Source organism: Rhodamnia argentea, chromosome 6, assembly GCF_020921035.1.
Source record: "Rhodamnia argentea isolate NSW1041297 chromosome 6, ASM2092103v1, whole genome shotgun sequence".
Taxonomy (NCBI): Eukaryota; Viridiplantae; Streptophyta; class Magnoliopsida; order Myrtales; family Myrtaceae; genus Rhodamnia; species Rhodamnia argentea.
Window position 1 is genome coordinate 19,689,737 of NC_063155.1, and position 20,764 is coordinate 19,710,500.

General features: G+C 43.0%; 3 protein-coding genes across 6 annotated transcripts; 1 reads left to right on the plus strand and 2 right to left on the minus strand.

Annotated features, from left to right (window-relative positions):
• Positions 1-8,714: 8,714 nt before the first annotated feature.
• Positions 8,715-9,761, plus strand: LOC115734364. The gene has a single exon (XM_030665112.2). The coding sequence runs from the start codon at positions 8,715-8,717 to the stop codon at positions 9,759-9,761; it is 1,047 nt and encodes a 348-aa protein (XP_030520972.2).
• A 2,441-nt stretch (positions 9,762-12,202) lies between these two features.
• On the minus strand, positions 12,203-15,997 carry LOC115734382. Of its 4 annotated transcripts, none has more exons than XM_048280787.1 (8): positions 15,349-15,997; positions 15,066-15,208; positions 14,734-14,900; positions 14,258-14,323; positions 13,365-13,447; positions 12,723-12,763; positions 12,443-12,525; positions 12,203-12,344 (listed from the first exon to the last, which is right to left on the minus strand). In XM_048280787.1, the coding sequence occupies exons 1-8, from the start codon at positions 15,400-15,402 to the stop codon at positions 12,259-12,261; spliced, it is 723 nt and encodes a 240-aa protein (XP_048136744.1). In that variant the 5' UTR covers positions 15,403-15,997; the 3' UTR covers positions 12,203-12,258. The 4 variants fall into 4 exon arrangements, with proteins under 4 accessions (XP_048136744.1, XP_030520991.1, XP_048136742.1 ...); XM_030665131.2 differs by having other exon boundaries at positions 14,794-14,900; positions 15,349-15,995; XM_048280785.1 differs by having other exon boundaries at positions 12,203-12,348; positions 12,447-12,525; positions 15,349-15,995.
• Positions 15,998-17,064: 1,067 nt separating this feature from the next.
• LOC115730561 (DNA damage-repair/toleration protein DRT102) lies at positions 17,065-18,432 on the minus strand. Its single transcript, XM_048280784.1, has one exon. The coding sequence runs from the start codon at positions 18,346-18,348 to the stop codon at positions 17,401-17,403; it is 948 nt and encodes a 315-aa protein (XP_048136741.1). The 5' UTR covers positions 18,349-18,432; the 3' UTR covers positions 17,065-17,400.
• Between the last annotated feature and the right edge of the window lie 2,332 nt (positions 18,433-20,764).

Here is a 20,764-nt window from a genome sequence, read left to right on the forward strand (position 1 = left end):
TAAAAAAGAGAAAAAACTTAATAACAACAGTTTGGACTTTGGAACCCTAGATATGATAGAACTGCGACCCCCGTTGTCGTTTTTCCCTTTCCTTCTCTCCGAGTTGTGGGACTGACCCATCTTCTAAAAATTTAACCTTAACTACTCGGCAATGCTAACTTTCAGATCTTTTATGAAAGATAAAACCTTCTAATCTCGTTTGGTATCATTTTATGGTGCCATGCTTTTAAGTTTTCCAGAATACGATATCTTTCTATTTTTTACAATTCTTGAGTTTGTCGAATTGTTGACGTAAGTGAAAGCTCGCCATCTACGATTAAAATCAGTGCATATAATACCTATTTTGGCTTTATTTATTTTTTTATATTTAAAAAAAATATTTAATATAACGTGTCCCCGACGTGTCGGATTTTTCTATTTTTGAGAAATGACGTATCGGCGTGTCGTGTCGTGTCGCGTGTCGGTATCGGTGTCGGTATCGGTGCTACTTAGGAAAAATGAGAGAAAAGAGCATTTCCGGCATATTGAATGTTCAAGTGCTCACGTGTCCTTTGGAGAGGGCTAAATTTACCTCGTAATTTCAGAAGATCGCTATCCTTCACATTAAAGTTGATAAGCTAGTGGGACATAAATACTACGAAATTAATCTAGTAAGAGTTGGTACTTACTTTGTAGTAGAAGTTCATAATTTTTACTCAGAGTAAGAAATGGTGAATTTTTCAAACAGAAATTGGCAATGTACTTAACTAAAAATTAACATGTTAGATTAGTTTGCAATACCTGCAGTAAAGATATATATCCTAAGGTACGAGTTCACACATTTCACTCTTGGATACGATGAGTCCATAATGAATTGAACTCACCTAAGCCAGGAACTCATTTACAACGGATTGTGTCGGGTTTATATGATATCGACTTGACCCGAAACTCTTGTAGGAATGTGCTTGACCCAACTCGAAATATCAGAGAAATATAACCCAATATGTCGGGTCTATGCGGGTCGGGTTTCGGTTTCTTTTATTATTAATTATTTGCAAAATATCATCTTACACGCAAACAAGATGAAAAATGGCATACAAATTTAGTTGTTGGATAGCATATAGAGGCAAATAAACTCGCCACTTGTCTAATAAACTGAAAAATAATCGTTGAAAATTGAAGTTGACGCAGCGTTCAGCGAATAACGCAAGAAATCCTTGCTAAAGGAGAGAAATCTCGAAAATTCTGTGAATATTATTGATAATGTACTTCCAAAAACGCGATAAACACCTTTTATAGGGTGTTATCCTAACCCTAGTCCAATTAGGAAACAAAATATCAAAAAACGGAAAATTACAAAAGTGCCACTGAAATAAAATTAAGCCCGAAAAATACTAAAAAAAATAGGAAAACCCATCTAGACATTCTCGAACGGCCAAAATTCATCGTTAGTCACGGCCAAAGGCGGTGAGTATTGATCGGGACGCCGTTTCGCTTCAGCCTACCGAATTTGAGCTCAATCCGACGTCGTCGACCTGATCCGCCGGTTCTAGCTGCAGCACCGTTTCGCCTTCCGATTAGATTTGTGTTGATCCAATCGATCTAGAAACGTATTACTAATGACATCCGCATCATTCTCCTCTACTTGAGAAAAACTCGTCCTCGAGTTAGAATCAGAATCCGGATACATCGGCTCGGTTGACTCATGGAATGGCGACAAATCAGCAACATTAAAAGTGTTGGATATGCCCATGCTATGTGGAAGGTCTATGACATAAGCATTATCATTGATTCTTCTACTGACAGTAAAAGGCCCGTACTTCTTCTGCTGCAATTTGTTGTAAGATCCAGCTGGTAACCGCTCCTTACGAAGAAACACCATAACACGATCACCTACCTCAAACACATGCTTTCGCTTGTGCTTATCTGCGGCTGCCTTATACTTCTTATTAGCTTCCTCCAGCTTCCGCTTGACTTCATGATGCACTTCTACAATCTATTTAGCCATATGATCCGCCGCAACACTCTTATCTGTTTGCTTAGGCAACTATATCAAATCTAGAGTATGCTGAGGCGCCTTTGTATAAACAACAGAAAAAGGCGATCCGCCAATAGAACTATGGACTGCATTATTATAAGCAAACTCGGCCCGAGATAAAGCAATATCCCACTATTTCGGCTTGTCTCCACAGATGCTTCGAATCAAATTGCCCAGAGTTCTATTGACCACCTCTGTCTGACCATCGATCTGCGGATGTGCTGTGCTACTAAAATTCAAAGAAGCGTCAAAGAGCTTCCACAAAGTCCTCCAAAAATGCCCCAGAAACTTACTGTCTCTATCAGAAGTAATAGATTTAGGCACTCCATGCAAGCGAACCACTTCTTTGAAAAATAATCTAGCCACACTTACTGCATCGGACGTTTTCCTACAAGGAATGAAGTGTGCCATCTTGGAAAATCTGTCTACCACAACAAAAACAGAATCTACGCCTCTTTGGGTTCGTGGCAAACCAAGCACAAAATCCATAGACAGATCTTCCCATATATTGTCGGGAACAGGTAAAGGCATGTATAGACCTGTATTCTTAGATTGCCCCTTAGCAGTTTGACAAACATAACATTTTTGCACGTACCTGCCGACGTCTCTACGCAACTGGGGCCGGTAAAATCGCTCCCTAACGGCAGCAATAGTTTTGTCACGTCCCGGATGTGCAGCTAAACCTCCTTCATGTAAATCACGAATTACCTTCTCTCGTAATGAGGTCCGAGGAAGGCAAAGCTGATTACCTCGCATCAGATAGCCATCCATGGCATAGAATTCTTGCACAGGTTGCCCAACAGCACATGACCCCCAAATCTGTCCAAAGTCATCATCGCCTGCATAACAGTCTTTCGGTTGCTCGAATCCCAGGATGTCTTGGCTTAACGTAATCAGCAAGCCAGCCCTTCTACTCAACGCATCAGCTACTACATTCCGCACACCCGACTTGTGTTGTAATCTGAAAGGAAATTTTTGCAAGAATTGACACCAACGCGCGTGCATGTCTTTGCTAATTCTCTTTTGACTATTCGGATACTTCAAAGCTTCATGATCGGAATATAGCACGAATTCTTTTCCAACCAGATAATGCTCCCGGGTCTTCAACGCCCTTACGACAGAATAAAATTCTTTGTCATAAGTACTCCACTTCTGTCTCGCGTCGCTAAGCTTCTCACCGAAATAGCAAATTGGTTTGCGCTCTTGAGATAAAACAGCTCCTATGCCCACTCCACTAGCATCACAGTCCACTTCAAACAGTTTATCAAAATCGGGTAAAGACAGAACAGGCGCAGTACATAACTTTTCCTTCAGAACAGCAAAACTACTCTCGGCTTCCTCCCCCCATACAAATTTCCCTTTCTTCATACACTCTGTAATTGGGGCCGCAATAGTACTGAAATTTTTAATGAAACGCCTATAAAAGGTAGCCAACCCATGGAAACTCCTAACTTCAGAAACGGTTTTAGGAGCTGGCCACTCTCTTATTGCTCTAACTTTCGCCTCATCCACCTCTATTCCCTCGGCGGTAATAATAAATCCCAAGAATAACAACTTATTAGTCAGAAAACTGCACTTCTTAAGATTTACATACAGCTTATTGATCCGCAAAGCTGTCAACACCTCCCTCAAATGCATTAAATGCTCCTCCTCGGTTCTACTATAAATCAAGATATCATCAAAATAAACTACGACAAATTTGCCAATAAAAGATTTCAAAACCTGATTCATAAGCCTCATGAAAGTGCTTGGAGCATTAGAAAGCCCAAACGGCATCACCAACCACTCGTACAGCCCCTCTTTTGTCTTGAAAGCTGTCTTCCACTCATCGCCAGGCCGAATACGAATCTGATGATATCTCGTTCTTCAAATCCAGCTTCGAGAACCACTTAGCGCCATGTAACCTATCCAGCATGTCATCCAATCTTGGAATAGGAAACTTGTAGCCCACGGTTATCTTGTTGATGGCTCTGCTATCTACACACATCCTCCAACTCCCATCTTTCTTAGGAGTTAACAGGGCGGGAACAGCACATGGGCTCATACTATTCTGAATATGCCCCTTTCGCAGCAATTCCTCCACCTTCTCCTTTAGAATCTCGCTCTCCTTTGGACTCATCCTGTAGTGCGGTAGGTTAGGCAGACTAGCACCAGGAATTAAGTCTATGTGGTGCTGAATATCGCGCATAGGAGGCAACCCGTCCGGAATCTCCTCGGGCATCAACTCGCTAAATTCCTTCAATAAATGTCTAAGCGATTCAGGTTGCTCCTCTACTTGTTGTTAAGCTTCTGCCTCAATTGCCTGCTTTACTATCAAAACATGAATCTCCCTAGTCTCCTTAATTTCGGAGTCAAATTTCCTTGTAAGGGTAAGGAAATTACTTCCGGCAACTTGTTTGCTTTTGTTCTTTAGTGGCAGCAATGTATACTTCACACCATCCTTCACAAGATTATACTGATTGCTCCTCCCCGAATGTTGAGCATCTACATCAAATTGCCACGGCCTCCCAAATAACACGTGACATACATCCATGTCTACCACATCACAATACAATTCATCATGATATTTACCAATAGAGAATGGAATTTTACATCGCTCGAGTCACCGAATCTTTATGCGCTCCAGATTTAATCCATCCTAACGTGTATGGGTTAGGATGCTTCTCCACGGGTATGCCTAGCTTCTTCACTGCCTCTTTCCCGATAATGTTCTCCATGCTCCCACTTGTCAATGACCACAGCGAAGATTTTTCCCGGGAATGGTACATCCGGTTCGGAATAACCGATGTCATTGCGAATCATCCTCCTGTTTTGGGGCTAACATCATCCCGCGCACAACACAATTCACCTCCTCTTCCTCTTCTTCAAAATCATCCTCGTCGCCATCCGGTTCACAACAATATTCATCTTCCTCCTCTTCCCTCGCTGCCACATTAACTGTCTTTCTCTGAGGGCATTCATTAGATTTGTGCCCGGGTTGATTACACCTGTAGCACTTTATCCCCGCTGGTTTAGCGTAAGGATTTGGGTTCGCAGATTTCTGCGGTTGCGTTCCCTTATCCCTCGCCTCGTTCATAGGGCGCTTCTCCACCGCCTTATCATCTCGACTCCGTTACGTGTTATAGCGATTGTTGAAGCCGATTTTCTCTACGGAACTGTTCGAACCGCTACCTCTATAGTTCTCGTAGCCCCTCTTTCCTCGTTCTTGCTGCATCATCTCTGCTTTCATCGCCATGTTCTTCGCTTGGGACAGATTCCGCAAAAACTGTACTCCAATCTTATCTCGAATGAAGGGCTTCAACCCATCGAGATATCCGGCCACCTGTTGCCCCTCCGTCTCCGACAGGTTATTCCGCTCCGCCAACCTCATAAATTCTGCCGTGTACTCATGTACGGACCGATTACCTTGCTGGCAACGTTGATATTGCTGGAACATGATGCGCTCATAATCGGGAGGAAGGAACTCCCGCTTTAGCAATCTTCTCATCCTCCGCCAAGTTCGAACTCGCTCTTTTCCTTCTCTCTCTCTCCTATGCTGCAATCTCTCCCACCATGCGGACGCACCCCCCTTCAATCTACAGGCTACTAATCGCACCCTTTTCTCACTAGGGGTTTCCATATAATCGAAGAATTTATCTATATCAGCAACCCAATCCGGAAATTCCTCTATTCCCGGACCTCCATTAAAAAAAGGGATATCGACTTTTAGTTTAAAGTCGTTACCTTCACGATCGTCATAGCGTCGCCTGCCGTCTCTTCTTCCACGATCGTTGTAACGTCCCCTTCGATTGTCTCCATAATTGTTCCGGTTTGCATAATCATCACGTTCTTCATCCGAAACTTCGGTCTCCTCTTCTTCCGAACTCTCTGAATAAAGAGGATTATCCCGCTCGCGAACAGGAACAGGCCTATCGACAGGGTCACCGCGAGCAAAATCTGCACCCGGCCTTCTGCCATGCCGCCGATTCCGATTCACATCAACGCCGAGACCCTCGAATCGATCTGCTATCTCGTCAAATCGCTCTTCGAAACGACGAAGGCCTTGATCAAATCGTTGATCTATGCGTTCCATTAAACGCTGCTCCAAACGTTGCAGCGCGTCGTCCCCAAGGATTGGGGCTCCGGTCTCCTGAACATCGTCACGAAGACCACCGCCGGTCGCCATAGGCTCTAATACCACCCGACGCGGCGTTCGGCGAATAACGCAAGAAATCCTTGCTAAAGGAGAGAAATCTCGAAAATTCTGTGAATATTATTGATAATGTACTTCCAAAAACGCAATAAACACCTTTTATAGGGTGTTATCCTAACCCTAGTCCAATTAGGAAACAAAATATCAAAAAACGGAAAATTACAAAAGTGCCACTGAAATAAAATTAAGCCCGAAAAATACTAAAAAAAATAGGAAAACCCATCTAGACATTCTCGAACGGCCAAAATTCATCGTTAGTCACGGCCAAAGGCGGTGAGTATTGATCGGGACGCCGTTTCGCTTCAGCCTACCGAATTTGAGCTCAATCCGACGTCGTCGACCCGATCCGCCGGTTCTAGCTGCAGCACCGTTTCGCCTTCCGATTAGATTTGTGTTGATCCAATCGATCTAGAAACGTATTACTAATGACATCTGCATCAGAAGTACATAATATTTAGTACTGTAATTTTCGAATTTGGAAATGAAAATAAGGAATTATTTGACAATACATGAAGCACGAACGGGGTGTTGTTATATCGCTTTGACAATATAATTGGTTAGGTTTTGACTTCTCATTTAATGTTGAAACAGCTAACCAATTAAGTAAGTCATTCCTTGCAGGCTTAGAACTACCAATTAAGTCGTATGTAGTTAGATATCATCAAATGCACATAACGTGGTTATCAATGTGTATGGATTATCTAAATTTGCCAGTATATGCTTAATCTTAGCATGAATTGTATTTTAATAACAAAAAATAAGTGTATTTTTAAGCCTCACATTGCTAAATCAATCTTCCAGATTTGCCGATTTACACCTGAACCAAAACATGACCATAAATCTTTATAATACCCAGAATGTTAAGTGATTATCCGACCCGAAGAAGATCCGTGCCGAAAATAGCAGAAAATTTCGGGTCGGTTCGGGTATATGATTCGGTTTTGACGCTCCTAGTTTTGGTGGAGCGTACGGGCACCCGCTACGCTTGACATATAAGAACGTGTAAACTTATAGCTTATACCAGAGAAAGTCATAATTTAATAGAACTTCGCTGCCTTCCACCCCAAAATTTTCGCTGATGTGTGTCTTCACGAGATCGTTGTCTGTGCATGTCATATTTCGGCGTTTTCTTTATCAATTCAATCTTCTGATCATCATCACCTAACACTGCTGAAAAATAGGGTCGTCAGGATCTCAAGTCTGTCAACCGAGTCGAGCGCGAGGGGAAAAAAAGCCACACACGAAAGTTTGTTGAGCCTTTATCTTTTCTCCTAGCACCCTATCATTTCCCCGTTAATACTTTAAAATATAAGACGGGTGAAGAAGAAGGGGCAAGAAAGAAAACAAGCAAGAAGGAAGGTTTAGCCTTTTCTCCTAAGCTTTCGTAGTCTTTGGACATGGAATGTTAGAAGTCTACCTGCAACCGTGACTCGGAGGTTTCAGTGCAACCCAGCTCACTTGAGAGAGAGAGAGAGAGAGATTGAAGCCCTTTCATGGCGCAAATTAAGGAAGACATTATCAAACTCCATATGTAAAGATCACCGATTGATGATGATGCTGATGAGCCATGAGGGGATGGTTGAATATGTACAGTAACTACTGACTTGGTTGTAATTGTTACCATGGCTTCACTTTTCTTTTTCTTTCTTTTTCCTTTAACAAACCGATACGTTACTTTCTTGAATGATGGAATGTACAATAACTAGACTTCGTCTACACGACAATCTAATGTCTTTCACTCAGAAAAATTGGGTTTTCAGGACAATTCACATCAAAATTTGACAACATAATGACAAAAATGCATTGTGGTACGGCAATCTAATGTCTTGTACTAAATAATAATTGGATTTTGGGACAATTCACACCAAAATTTGACAACATAATGACAAAAATGCATTGTGGTACGACAATCTAATGTCTTGTACTAAATAATATTGGATTTTGGGACAATTCACACCAAAATTTGACAACATAATGACAAAAATGCATTGTGGTACGACAATCTAATGTCTTGTACTAAATAATATTGGATTTGGGACAATTCACATCAAAATTTGACGACACAATCACAAACATGCATTGTAGTGCTCCTCTCTCTCCACATTATAGACAACTCGCGTGTGAAGCTCTTAGCATACACTTTCTCCATAAAATACGTGAAATGCCATAACAATTTACAAATCCAATTGGATGGACGACAGTTCGTGAGAAGGACGAAAGAAGAAAAGGCTCGATTTAAAGTCATCTCCTTTATGATATTTTGGGGGGAAGATAACATGATGATGATGATGCCAACAGCGGTCATATACACTGTCATAATTCAACTCGAGACTCGAAGATACCTCCGCAAGAAAGGCCCACCAAGAAAAAAAGAAGAGAGCATAAACTCGAGACTCAAAAGAGCCAACTTGTTGTCACCACCTTCTCTAAACAATCTCAGGAAAGCTAAAGGAAAACGAAGAAACCAATTGCTGTGAAGAGCTCGAGGAGCAAAGATTTAGCACGATGATACAAGCGTGCTTCAGCCATCCGAGCTCACCGGCCGCCGCCGCCGCCGCGGCCTCCCAGTCCCCTCAAAGCCTCATCACCTCCATATACCAAACTCACCTCCTTGACTCCCCCACTCACCTCACGCTCACCTGGTCAAGAACCGCCTCCTCCCACATGCTCACCATCCACTCATCGCCACCCCACCTCTTCTCTCTCACCATCTCCCTCCAACCTCCAACCTTCTCTCTCTTCAGGACCCGACCCGGGTCCAAATCCATACACCTGACCCCCCACCGCCGCCACGTGAAGATCAAGGTCCACTGGGACTTCACTCGGGCAGAGTTCGCTCGCGGCTCGGCTGAGCCCGAGGCGCGCTTCTACCTTTCTCTCACATGCAATGGCAAACTAGAGTTCTACCTCGGTGACCTGGAGGCTGAGGCCGGTCGGCGGCACAGGCTGGCCTCGGCTCGACAGCTCGCCGAGCCAACCACGACGCTCTTGTCGCGGCGAGAGCACGTGTTCGGCAGCCGGGTCTACGCCTGCACAGCTCAGTTCTTGGGGTCCAAGCACGAGATCGCCATAGAGTGCAGCGGTGGCGTGTTGAAAGTGAAGGTCGACGGAGAGACGAGACTGGTGGTGAAGAGACTGGCGTGGAAGTTCAGAGGTAACGAGAGGATCACGGTCGGCGCCACCGAGGTCGACTTCTTCTGGGACGTGTTGAATTGGGTCGGCAACATCACCGGGGGCGAGATTGGGAACTGCGGGTACGGAGTGTTCGTCTTCCAAGTGGGCGAATGCGGAGTGATATGGCCGGAGATGGTCGGGCCGGAGAAGAAGCTGATGAAGAAGAGCAAATCCGCTCTGGTAAATCCAGCCAAGTCGCAGAAGCCGGCGACGCTCTCGCCGTCGTCGCCCTCGTGCTCGAGCGTCTTGCAGTGGGCGGAGGAGAGCGGCAGCAGCGACGGGAGCAGCAGGAGCTCTTGCTGCTCATCGTCCACAAGGTCAAGCGGGAGTGGCAACGGAGGGTTCTCTTTGATGGTGTATGCTTGGAGGAGTGAGTGAATCGATTCTCTGAGATTTCTTGTTTGTTGTTTTTCTTTTTTTTTTCTTTTGGCGATTAATTGATTTTATATCGTTAATGTTTTGTGACAAGAGCCCTGCTGTGAGCTTGTGAATACGACGATCGCTTCCTGCTGCATAGCCACCTTGTAACTTGGATCTCTGTAGCTTTTTTTAGCTTCATCGAAGAGGTTAGGATTTGGGATCTAGAGACGCCACGTTTGGACCCTTCTTTCAGATACTAATCTTAAGCTTTTCTTGGCAAAGCTCTCAAATTAACGAATGGAATTTGAAAAACTAGCATGGTAACAGCATAATGATGCAATCTCAACTGCAAATGTTATAAATGACAAAAATATATTTAGCAATCATTGTGGACTCACCTCTAATCTTATGCTTAGTATTCTATTGTTACAATGTCACACCGTCATGCTAGCGGGATCTAATTAGATAGTCTAAATGCATAAAAGGACGACTTGTTTATACAGATAAAAAGAAGAGAGATTCGAAGGAGGATCGATCGTGCAAAAAGCACGAGTAACTAAAGAGAGGATCGAATTTGAAGTTGACCCTTTTGTAAGCACTTTTGAAAGGGCAGCTCAAGAGGATGAACTGGTGAAGATCTTTCAAATCCAAAAGCCAAACCACCCCCACGCAAGGGGCCCGGAAAAAGTGCCAAGCTACTGCAATCATGACCGCATGCACCCATCACCGCTTTGGATGCTCCCAAGATAAAAACTAAGTAGGATTTCATCATCAATGTGAATTGAAAATTGGTCAGCCTGCTGTTTTCTTTCGGCCTTTTTGTTTATTTGTTACAAAAGCTTTGTAAAGGGAGAGCATAAGGTAGGAGCTCTCATCACCAAAAGATACTCTTTTAACTGTCGTGTTCGGCCACATTGCTCCCTCATCATCATTACCTGGGGTCGTGCCTATGCTCTTTCACAATCACAACAAACCCTTTTGCTCTAGCATTTCTCGCTTTCTGTAAACATTTGAATTCAAATCACCGCGCCGTCGAATTTTTCTAAGTTCAGAGGCACGGCTCGTTCGCTTCCGATTTGGCTCAGCTTTTTTTACCCGGTTCAACCCCGTGTAGTGGTTCCATTCCGTTTTTGCTACGACTTTGAAAACAAGCCCGAGCACTGTACATGCGATCGGTACCTGTGAAACTTTGAGCGGCATGCATCGAGGGTCAAAAGTGTAAAGGTTTGCATGCACTCAACTCAAGCAAAGCTCAAATGCTAACAAGTACATGGAATGTTGGCTCATCGATGCATGCATCACTGTGCAACACTGGCAGTTGGAGATCCTGAGATCTGGATTACATGGATTCAAGAAGACGAAGGGAAATGGGAATCCTATCTCCGCCCATGGTTTTGGCCATCATAGACCGCACGGCATATGTCAAGCACGTTTACGCGCGCTTGACCTCAACCTGCATATGGGGTCAAACTTGAAGAGAGAGAGTGAGAGAGAAGTACCGTCAATTTTGCTCAATGTATAGAAATTCAAGATTCATTGATACTTCCATGACTTTTAAGAGGAAGAACTGCTGCCACAAGAAACGCAATTTTCTAGCGCAATTGCATGCACCAAAGATCCAAGGGATCTCAATGATTTAAAGGTCAAAGAGTCAATGCATGTGCGTTCCTACGGTTTATCTATGAAGGCCAGGTGATCTCAATAAAATTTATAAATATTAAACTTGTGAAAAGTTTTTTTTTTTTTTTTTTGGGTTAAGCATCGCAGAGATTACCTGTATAAACTGAAAATGAGAATATCGTCTATATCTTGTCGTTCGGTAGGGTCTGGTAACAAAATGCAAAAGTTCTCATGTAACCTTATTTGCTCCTGAGTATATCAAAACAATAATGGCAAGAAATGTCGACGTGGAAGCAAAAAGTGCATCTTTCAGACCACTTTTAGTTCTGTGTAGATGATAATTAATCTGAACATCTCTTTCAGGCAGCAAAATTTGATGCGATGATGTACCGCAGACGGTGGACACCATCATAAGTACTTTTTACGTTTGACCATGCCATATCCTCTTTCACCAATACAGCTGTCGCCCCGCTTCTCACACTAGATAACACATGAATAAGAAAATGGGCCTAAACCAAGAAGCCCATTAAAGACAATGTAGCAGTTCACAACTTCAGATGACCCAAACATAGTAGAGAATCCAAAAAGAATACTAACAAGGGCGTAAGTTCCATTTCATCATGATACTTCTTGGAGAACACAAATTTGACAAAACCAATAGTGAATAATATACACATGAGTTAGGATGGACACATCCTTTGCACACACAGCAATTTAGAAGTAGGTTTTCAAGGTCATTGAACTTAAATTTTCAGACAACTATCTCTAATTACACCTCCCTTCAGGGTCAACTGTAAAACTGTTTTGAGTCTGTTCCCCAAAGTTGGCACCGTTTCTTTCTCTAGCCATAAGCTGCCATACAGCCTTTCCAAGAGTTTGCAGGTAAAAATGACCCTCAATCATTTGGTCTGCCAAAGCTAGGGGTAAAAATCTGGCCAATTGCTTCTAGAGCTGAAACATTCCAACTTTCAGCATGTCTAACTATCTGCAGAAGAGGCGACACTCCCAATAAGTAAGATTTTGCCAGCCTAGAATGAACTCAAACAATGAGACTTCAGCCAAAAAAAAAAAAAGGAAGCTCATTACAAAGTTGTCATCAAGTTCATAAACAGTCTTCCCATCAATCGAAATGAGAGGTCTCCAGGGAAGTTTTAAGTAGGTTCTGCAAGTTGAGACATTGTGTGAGCCACTCTATTGATCAACAGTGATATGTTAACAAATATACTATACATATTCATTCCAATCGATCAAGCAAGCCATCCATCACCATGAGTAGCTCCACCTAATTTATCCCCAGGTCTGATCCCCTAGAGGAAAGAGCAAATAGTGGAGGATGTAAACGGTAATCGATTGAAGTACCTGAGCTTCCATCTAGCCAAAATGTAAGTCTCATCATCACCCTGTGGATATAGGTAATTAGCGGGAAATAAGAACCCGGGTTCAGAACAATAACAAAACAAATCTGAAGAATCTAGAGTTCATTTACGCATGTGAGCCAGCAAGTGAAACAACTTCACTAATTTCACATGTCATAAGACAGACTTGACCTCATTGAGCATTAGCAAGTTCCAAACAGATGCTAGCAAGCAATAACATGTCCTGAGAATTCATTGAGACAGAATTATGAAAGAACTATATTTATCATTATTTGTACTGAAAATGGAACTTGGCAATCTGTTCTTTTCCTTAACTAACGTTTAATATTCTCACTAATGGGTTAAATTTTCTCCAGTTTGTGTATGTGACTGCATGCAGAAATATGGTGTCACACATGGCATTTGCAAGATCCCGCAGATAGGAAGGGATCCCCTAGCACTGGGTATCCGACGAAAGTGCACCAGTCAGCCTAATAGGAGAATTATTGGTGGCCATCCCTCAATTCTACCTTCGGCACTCATGGTAACAGAAATGCCAAGTTCAAGCTGAAAGTGGGTGGGTTGACGAAGATAATCTAGTTATGTCTATCACTGAACCAGATTTGAAATTACAAAGAGTTACTACCTTTTGTATATTGTGTAATATAATCGATGGATGGTCAAAGAAAGGAACAAGTAATTTCAAGTTGCGCTCATACAGACCCTTACCTGAACAGCCAAACACCAAGGAATTAGTTGATTTCTCATGAGGATGTGAGCTTTGTGGGTATGCACAAATATTAATAGTTAACAATAGCTCAGTTCCTTCAGAAGGCTAATAGCATGGAGGACGAGATAAAATATTGTATCCAGTTTTCTAGAAACAAGCAATAATAGACTCCAGAAATTGTACTATAATAAGATAAAGCCAAACTAGACTGCAATTAGCTTGAAGGCTAAGAAAGCTACAGATCAAATACATAAACAAAATCTAGTCATGTTCATTAGCATTTCATTTCGAAAAAAAGATGTCTGCAGAAAAAGAAAACCGCAAGACTAGTAGTTTGAGAGTCTCTGTGAATACTTTCTTGGGAATAATTGATAGACTCATCCAGAAAAGATTAGTGCATCAGATGTGCTTTAATAAGCATATCAATCAAGACAGGTTCTACAAAGGACCAAAAGAAGCAACAGTGACAGGATGGGATGGCTTTTTTGTTTGGGATGAGCAGGAAGGCTCTAAATTCATGACAAGATCAAAATTAGAAACCAGCCAAGTCGCCAAGAAGCAGAATATAATCAATGAAATCCCCATACACAAGAGGATTGAAATGTCAAGTGGAAAGCATTTTATGGATTTAAGAAACTCTATGAAATGATCATCCTAACCAGTTGGGAGTAAACCACTGAACCAAAATTTCAGGGGCTCTATCATACCAGTTCTTCAGAAAAAGAGTTTCCACATGTGACTATCACTAAATTAATTCAACAACGGCATGTAAACAAGAGAAACTGCAGAGCATAGGATCATTCTCTTACCCCGGAATCTAATTGTTGGATCTTCGAAAATGCAATCTTCAGCGTAAATAGCAGAAGTAAAAACTCCTATTTTGAGCAAAGAGGTCAGTATAATATAAAAGGGTGACTATGTAGTGCTTTTGGGCACTGCAAGAATGAGTTTTATCACCCTGTCTTAAACTCAGAACGTTTTAATATCAGTTTCCTAAAGTGCTAATAGACAATGAGCACTCGCCAAGATTGATGAGGAGTTTTTAAAGACAATTCCTGTAAGTCTCTTCTTCAGATTCTTTCAAATGATTTTTCCCAATTCATCTTTGTGAACTACACAATTTAAAATCTGGGCAACCTATTTTCTATTCCTTCGCAAAACCTTGGTTGGGTTACCAGCACCACCATCTTTACACACAAGCATAAACCTCCTCTCATGGAAATGCCTAACCCGTTTCAGATTATTAGTAATCCATCAACTAAGCAAGTTTGATATTGGAGCATACTCAGATGATTTTGTTTGTTGACAGTAAGCATACAGAGTAAAAGAAAGGAAGTAAAGGTACCGGTGACAAAATAAGCCTTCTCATAATCAGCTGTGAGGATCATCACGACATCATCGACACTGGAAGCAGAAACCCCATCTTTCTCGTCGTCACTCGCACTCTCCAAACTGCAGAAAATCAAAACACAATCAGAAGAGCAAGATCAATAACGAGAACGGTCGTTCCCAACTGTCTATCAACTCGCCGCTCGTCCGAACTTCATATCTCCATCGCCAGGACAACTTAAACCGCATCGTGCGACATTGCCCCGGGGCGAAGAGAAATCGAATCACCTGTCGTCCTTCATAGGAGACAAAACCCTGAGAATCTCCGTGACTCCGCTCACAGCGAGCTTGATCAACTTCGGCGTGGCTCCCGTGCTTCCTTCCTCGCCAGTCGATTTAATTGAGCGACAACATCCCGCACGACGAGCTTTCTGCGAGAGAGATCAGCGTGGATGGCTCAGAGAGAGAAACGGAAGGAGAAAAAAAAAACCAAAAAAGAAAAGCGAGCTCCGCAGATTGAGACATCGAGCTCGAAGAGAACGCGGTCGAGGAAGTGGAAGCTAAGAGTCACCATCGAGCGCAGAGTTATTGGAGAAGGCCTCGCGATGCAGGCGATTCCCGCCATTTCTGGTCCAGAGGTTGAAGACGAAGATGACGATGAGCTTCCAAATATCCAATAACGAAGACGAATCTAATGGGCCGAGAGCGGTGTTGAAAGGGCCTGACACATATGAGCCCAAATAAAGTTGACATCGTAGAGGGTCATTGTCGGGCCCATCTGTCACACTTTGGGCTCGCATGACTAGGCCCAAAAGAAGCCAGTTGGCGTAACCTTCGATGACTTTGTATTTTGCCATTCGGCCATAATTTCATTCTTTGTGTGGATTAATCATTTGAAGGCATGTGTGCTCAAATCTAAATATAAAGGAATCGTGGGAATCTATCCATCGTACGCTATTTTGAAAGTTAAAGTTTTAACATGAGATGTTGCTAGTCGATCGCAACAAAAATAATGATGTTCTTCGACCAAAGAAAAAAAAAAAAAACACCGGTGTTTTACCGATGAAAAAAATCAGTGCCTAGCGCCTCGTTTGCATACATACATGTCAAATTTTAAATGACTAGTTTACGGCAACTTCATGTGATTAATTCGGTCAATTGATCTCTTTACTTGCCTGACATAGATGGCAAGAAAAAAAATCGCTCAACATCTATACCTATGGAAATTTGTTATTGTAAATTTGTAAGTAGAGTCATCCATAAGTGTGGTCTTTTAAGTGTGCCATCTAAGGATTGCATGGGATGAAAATGGGCCTTTCCTCGTCGTATGAAAAGGTTTTGGTACTTTCTCTATAAAGTAGCAGCTGACCAGCAAAAATTAATTATCAACTTAATTGCTGAGTAGAAGATTGACTTCACATTTACAAAACTGTAGCAGCACATTACAATTCCTAGCTTTCAAGTGCTGCAAAATCAAACGTGTATTACCAGACATACAAGTTACAAAAGTCTCTTAACACACACAACATCAACTAAAAAAAATTCCTAACATGAGACTATGCGGTACAACTTTCCTACACAAGTTCACTTGTGGATAAGGATAAGGGTGAGAGGTTCCGAGTTTCTGAAATTTGGGGCTTACACGGCAGAATTAGTACCCCATTTTTCGGAATCTCAAACCTACCATGCAATCCTGGAATCTGAAATTCAACCCAGATTTTACCTATATTCGTAATTAAACGATTACAGTGAATTATCAACTCTAATAACCACCATTTGCTACTGGAATCCACACCGACTATAACTTATATTTAGACACACAAAGAATATAAAACATTAACAAAGTAAAACAATCAATTATGGATATCGCCAGAAATGAAAGTTCGGACTAGTAATAGTTCTAGATTACACACTTATCATCGAACATAATGAAATATCGCAGAATCGCATGAAAATATAGAAAAAGAAAAATATAGACTCGTTCCAAGTTCTAAGCTAGAACTTGGAACCTATCCTACATATCCTTGAACCTGAAACCTATTCTGTTTTTATCAAATCCCGGTTCTACCTTGGACATACTCCCCCCCTAGGTGAGGACGTCGCAACTTTGATAAAGTACACGGTGACCTTACAAATCTCCTCTCCTTCGCACCCATCCTACCTCTGAGTTTAATTTTCTTTTGACCAACTTTTCTTACCCTAGCAAATTCATCTCAGTTTGGTTAATTAAAATCCATTGAAAGCAACACTAACCTCGTGGATTTGCGATTCCAAAGACACAGGTGAATGGCCAAAACAAGATGATATTCACATCTTTGGTGGTGTGGATGTGGGATTCAAGCCAATGTGGTGCCTCCATTTCATTCAAAAACAGTGTTTATTTCAACCTAAACCGGTAACAGAGATAATCACCACTCGAAAACTCGACCAAACATGGAACATTATCAGCTGAAAAGTGTCTGCAACACCAACTTGAGCTAATCACAGATGCTTCAGCCATGCCTCAACTCCACAAGATCACCTCATCCTTCTCTTGATATATATCACAAACAACAACAAGAAGAACACTCCCACGGCAGACTTGTCTTTTGTGGGCATTAGCAAGGACAACGAAACTCACAAATCAAGCCAAGGATGACGCCGATTCCTCGTTGTCGATGGCCTTCTTAGCGGTCTCGAGGTCCTCGTCGAAGAACATGTCCCAGTGGCCATCCCACTTGATGAAGAACTCCGTGTCCTCGTGATACTTCACCCTGTGCACATCCCCGCTGGGGGTGAACAAGTAATCCCCCACCACCAAGTCGTACCTCTCCTTCTTGGTCAAGTTCCACACGCTCTTCTTGCCTTCCAGCACCACCAGGTCGTGCCCGAACGTGTGGTGGTGCGCCGGCTCCACGCTCCCGGCCTTGAACCTCACGATCGCCGATGTCGGGGTCTCCCGGATTATCTTCATCGAACCCCCCGGGATCATGTCGATGGGGTTCAGCTCCCGGCGCTTCGCCAGGCAGCAGATCGCGCAGGAAGCGGAATCATCCGGCTCCGAGGTCGGCGCGCCGATCTTTGGGGTTTCGATCAGGGCTCGGTCGAGGAACTCCTGGAGGTCGTCGCTCCAGGGCTGGTCGCCAGAGGCGGGGCAGGGGGACTTGAAGGGAGTGTCAAGCCAGGCGCGGAGGATCTCCACGGCGGTGCCCGGCGGCGTGGAGAGGGCGGAGACGGCGAGGATGTTGGAGTTGTTGATGGACCGGGCGTTGACAGCGTCGGCGACGGAGAGGCAGGTCCCCGCGAAGGCGCCGGGGAACTTGTTGGCGAACATGGAGACGCCGCAGCCGGTGCCGCAGGCGACGAGGCCGCGGGTCTCGGTTCCGCCGGAGGAGGAGACGCGGCGGCCGACGTCGGCGGCTACGGAGTAGTAGGGGCCGGTGCCGAGGTCCTCGACCTCGATGTGCAGGGTCTCGCGGAGGTGGGAGACGAGGGCGTCCTTGAGCGGGGCGCCGAAAGGGTCGGCCCCTGCGATGATTTTGGTGGGGCGATCGGCGGTGGTGGTGGGGGCGGGGGCGGGGGAATCAGCCATTGGCGGCGGCGGTTGAGGGATGGGGACGACGGAGGATGTCGGAGAGAGAAGGGATTTGCTAGTGAGTCAGCTCCCGTGAATATAATGTAGATAACAGGTCCAGGTACATCCAGTGAGGCCGTAACTGAGGGAGTGTCCTGGAATTGTTTACTAAAGTTAAGAACTGCAGAGGTTGCGGTCCACCTAAGATGAAACACTTTGTTAATTTGTGATGGCATTTTCTAGTGTTTTCTCTCTCTTTTTTTTTTTTTTTTTTTTTGTTGGCCGATCTAATTCTACTCTTTTCAAAGGTTTTCGACGGTATAATTACACGGACTCGGCTTCTGAATTTTACAGCTTTAATTGATTTCGGTAATGAAACTTGCAAAATCCATGTATTATACTGTCTTGTTCTAACTGGTTATAAATTTAGTTTATTTTTGGAAAATTTTCAAATAATTACATGAAGAGTTATTATTCTCTCAATTAAAAATATGAAATGAATCTTTTTTCAAATAAGAGCATTAAACGCTTAAAGAACGGTTTGGCTAAAGGGCATTTTTGTCTTTTAATTTTTTGCATTCTTTTTTTCCCTCTTTCCTTTTCTTTTGTTTCTTCTTTTTTTCCCCTCGGCCCTCCCCTGGCCATCCTCGGCCTCAAGCATTGGGTGAGAGCGGCTTTCATTTGGGCCAGCGAGGGCAACCCTAGCCTGACGCTTGGTTCGCCGGCCCAAGCGAGGGCAAGGGTTGCCCTCTCTCGGGCGGGCCCTCACCCGACGTCGACGATGGCAAGGGAGGGAAGAGAGCAAAAAAGAAAACAAAAATAAAAAAATAGAAAAAGAAGAAAAGGAACAAAATTTAAAAATAAAAGGACGAAAATGCCCTTCCGTCATGCCTTATTTGAAATAAATTCACTTCAAGCCTTTATTTGAGAAAATGAAGGCACTTTAGGCTATTATTTAAAAAAATTCCTCTTTTTTTCATCCCGAAACTAAACAGTCCTAGCTTGGCCCGGCCCGAGCCCGAATTACATATGCCCCAACTCTTCGGATCGGGTCGAGTCAAGCCGAATTCTTTATTTTTCTTTTTATTTTTCGGAATCAAAAGCGCTTGACAATCCCGTTGAATGAAATAATATAAAAAAATAAAAATAAAAATAAAATAAACTAAAAAGAAAACGTGGGTGTTAAAAAGTTTGGAGCCACCCCGGCTCAAACCTTGCGCGGATAGTACCCAAGCTTGACCCACGAAGGTCCAAAAATTAGGTGAGTTTTTGGGCCGGGTCGACTTGGGCTTTTTTGACACCCCTACCTCACAATATATATTATGGGGTCAAAGACCCTCATCGTGAATTGATGAGGACTTCCTTGCCCTCACCAAATCTAGCCAAGGCAATCACCCTCACTTAGACGTGACCAAACGGGAATCGGAGCCCGTAACCGGCCCGTTGACCGGGCTCACGGTTCTGACCCGTTTATTTAAAAAAAAAAAAAGGTGGCCACGTCCCACCACCCCCGGGGCCCGCCCCAAAGAGCCATTGCGGGTTTTTAAAAAAATTAATTCTTTTTTAATTCTTTTCTATAAATACCTATCCTCTTCCTTTTATTTTTCTCACAAATCATCTTAACAATTCTCTCAAATTCTCTCAATCCGCTCAATTCTCTCAATCCCGCCTCAATTCTCTTAATCGGATTTCCGATCAATTCTCTAAAAAATGACAAGTGGAAGCATAAATACTGGAAAGGGCAATATGACTATGGGAGATTCCGAGTATCTTATTTCTGGATATAATCCTCGTGAATATGCATGTTGGGAAGACGACGACGATAATATCAACGTTGTTCCCATTCCGAACGTCGAGCACATCCCAATACAAAAAAGTCTTTATTCTCCTACCGGTGTCGAAGAAACGTTGACGACAAATAAGCTAAAACGGAAGGGCCGAGAGAGTACATCCGACTTGTGGCCGCACTTCGACAAGGTACGTGATGAAGGTGAAGGTAAGTATAATATAAATTATAAATATTGTTCGCAAACATACAAATTTACGAAAGGAGACGGCTACGGAACATTCCGTCGGCATCCGACGAAAAAACATCCAACGTAAGTGGGGATCAACACTACGCAACAACAAATTTTCGAGTACGACAATTCTAATCCTCATCATTTATTCCGTTAACACGATGCACTTTATAAACAAATATTAGCTAAATATGTTGCCCTTGATCATGCTTGCTTATTACTGGTGAAAATTTTAATTTGAAATATTTGATAAATACTGCGTTGGTTCCGCAAGCACCAATTATTCTAAAAAGTACTCTTAAACGTGAACTTTTGCATCTTTATGAAAAACAAAAAAAATCTTTAGCAAATTTTTTTGCGAAATTTAATGGATGTGTGCATTTAGGTAGCGATATTTAGATTGATCCTTGACAAAT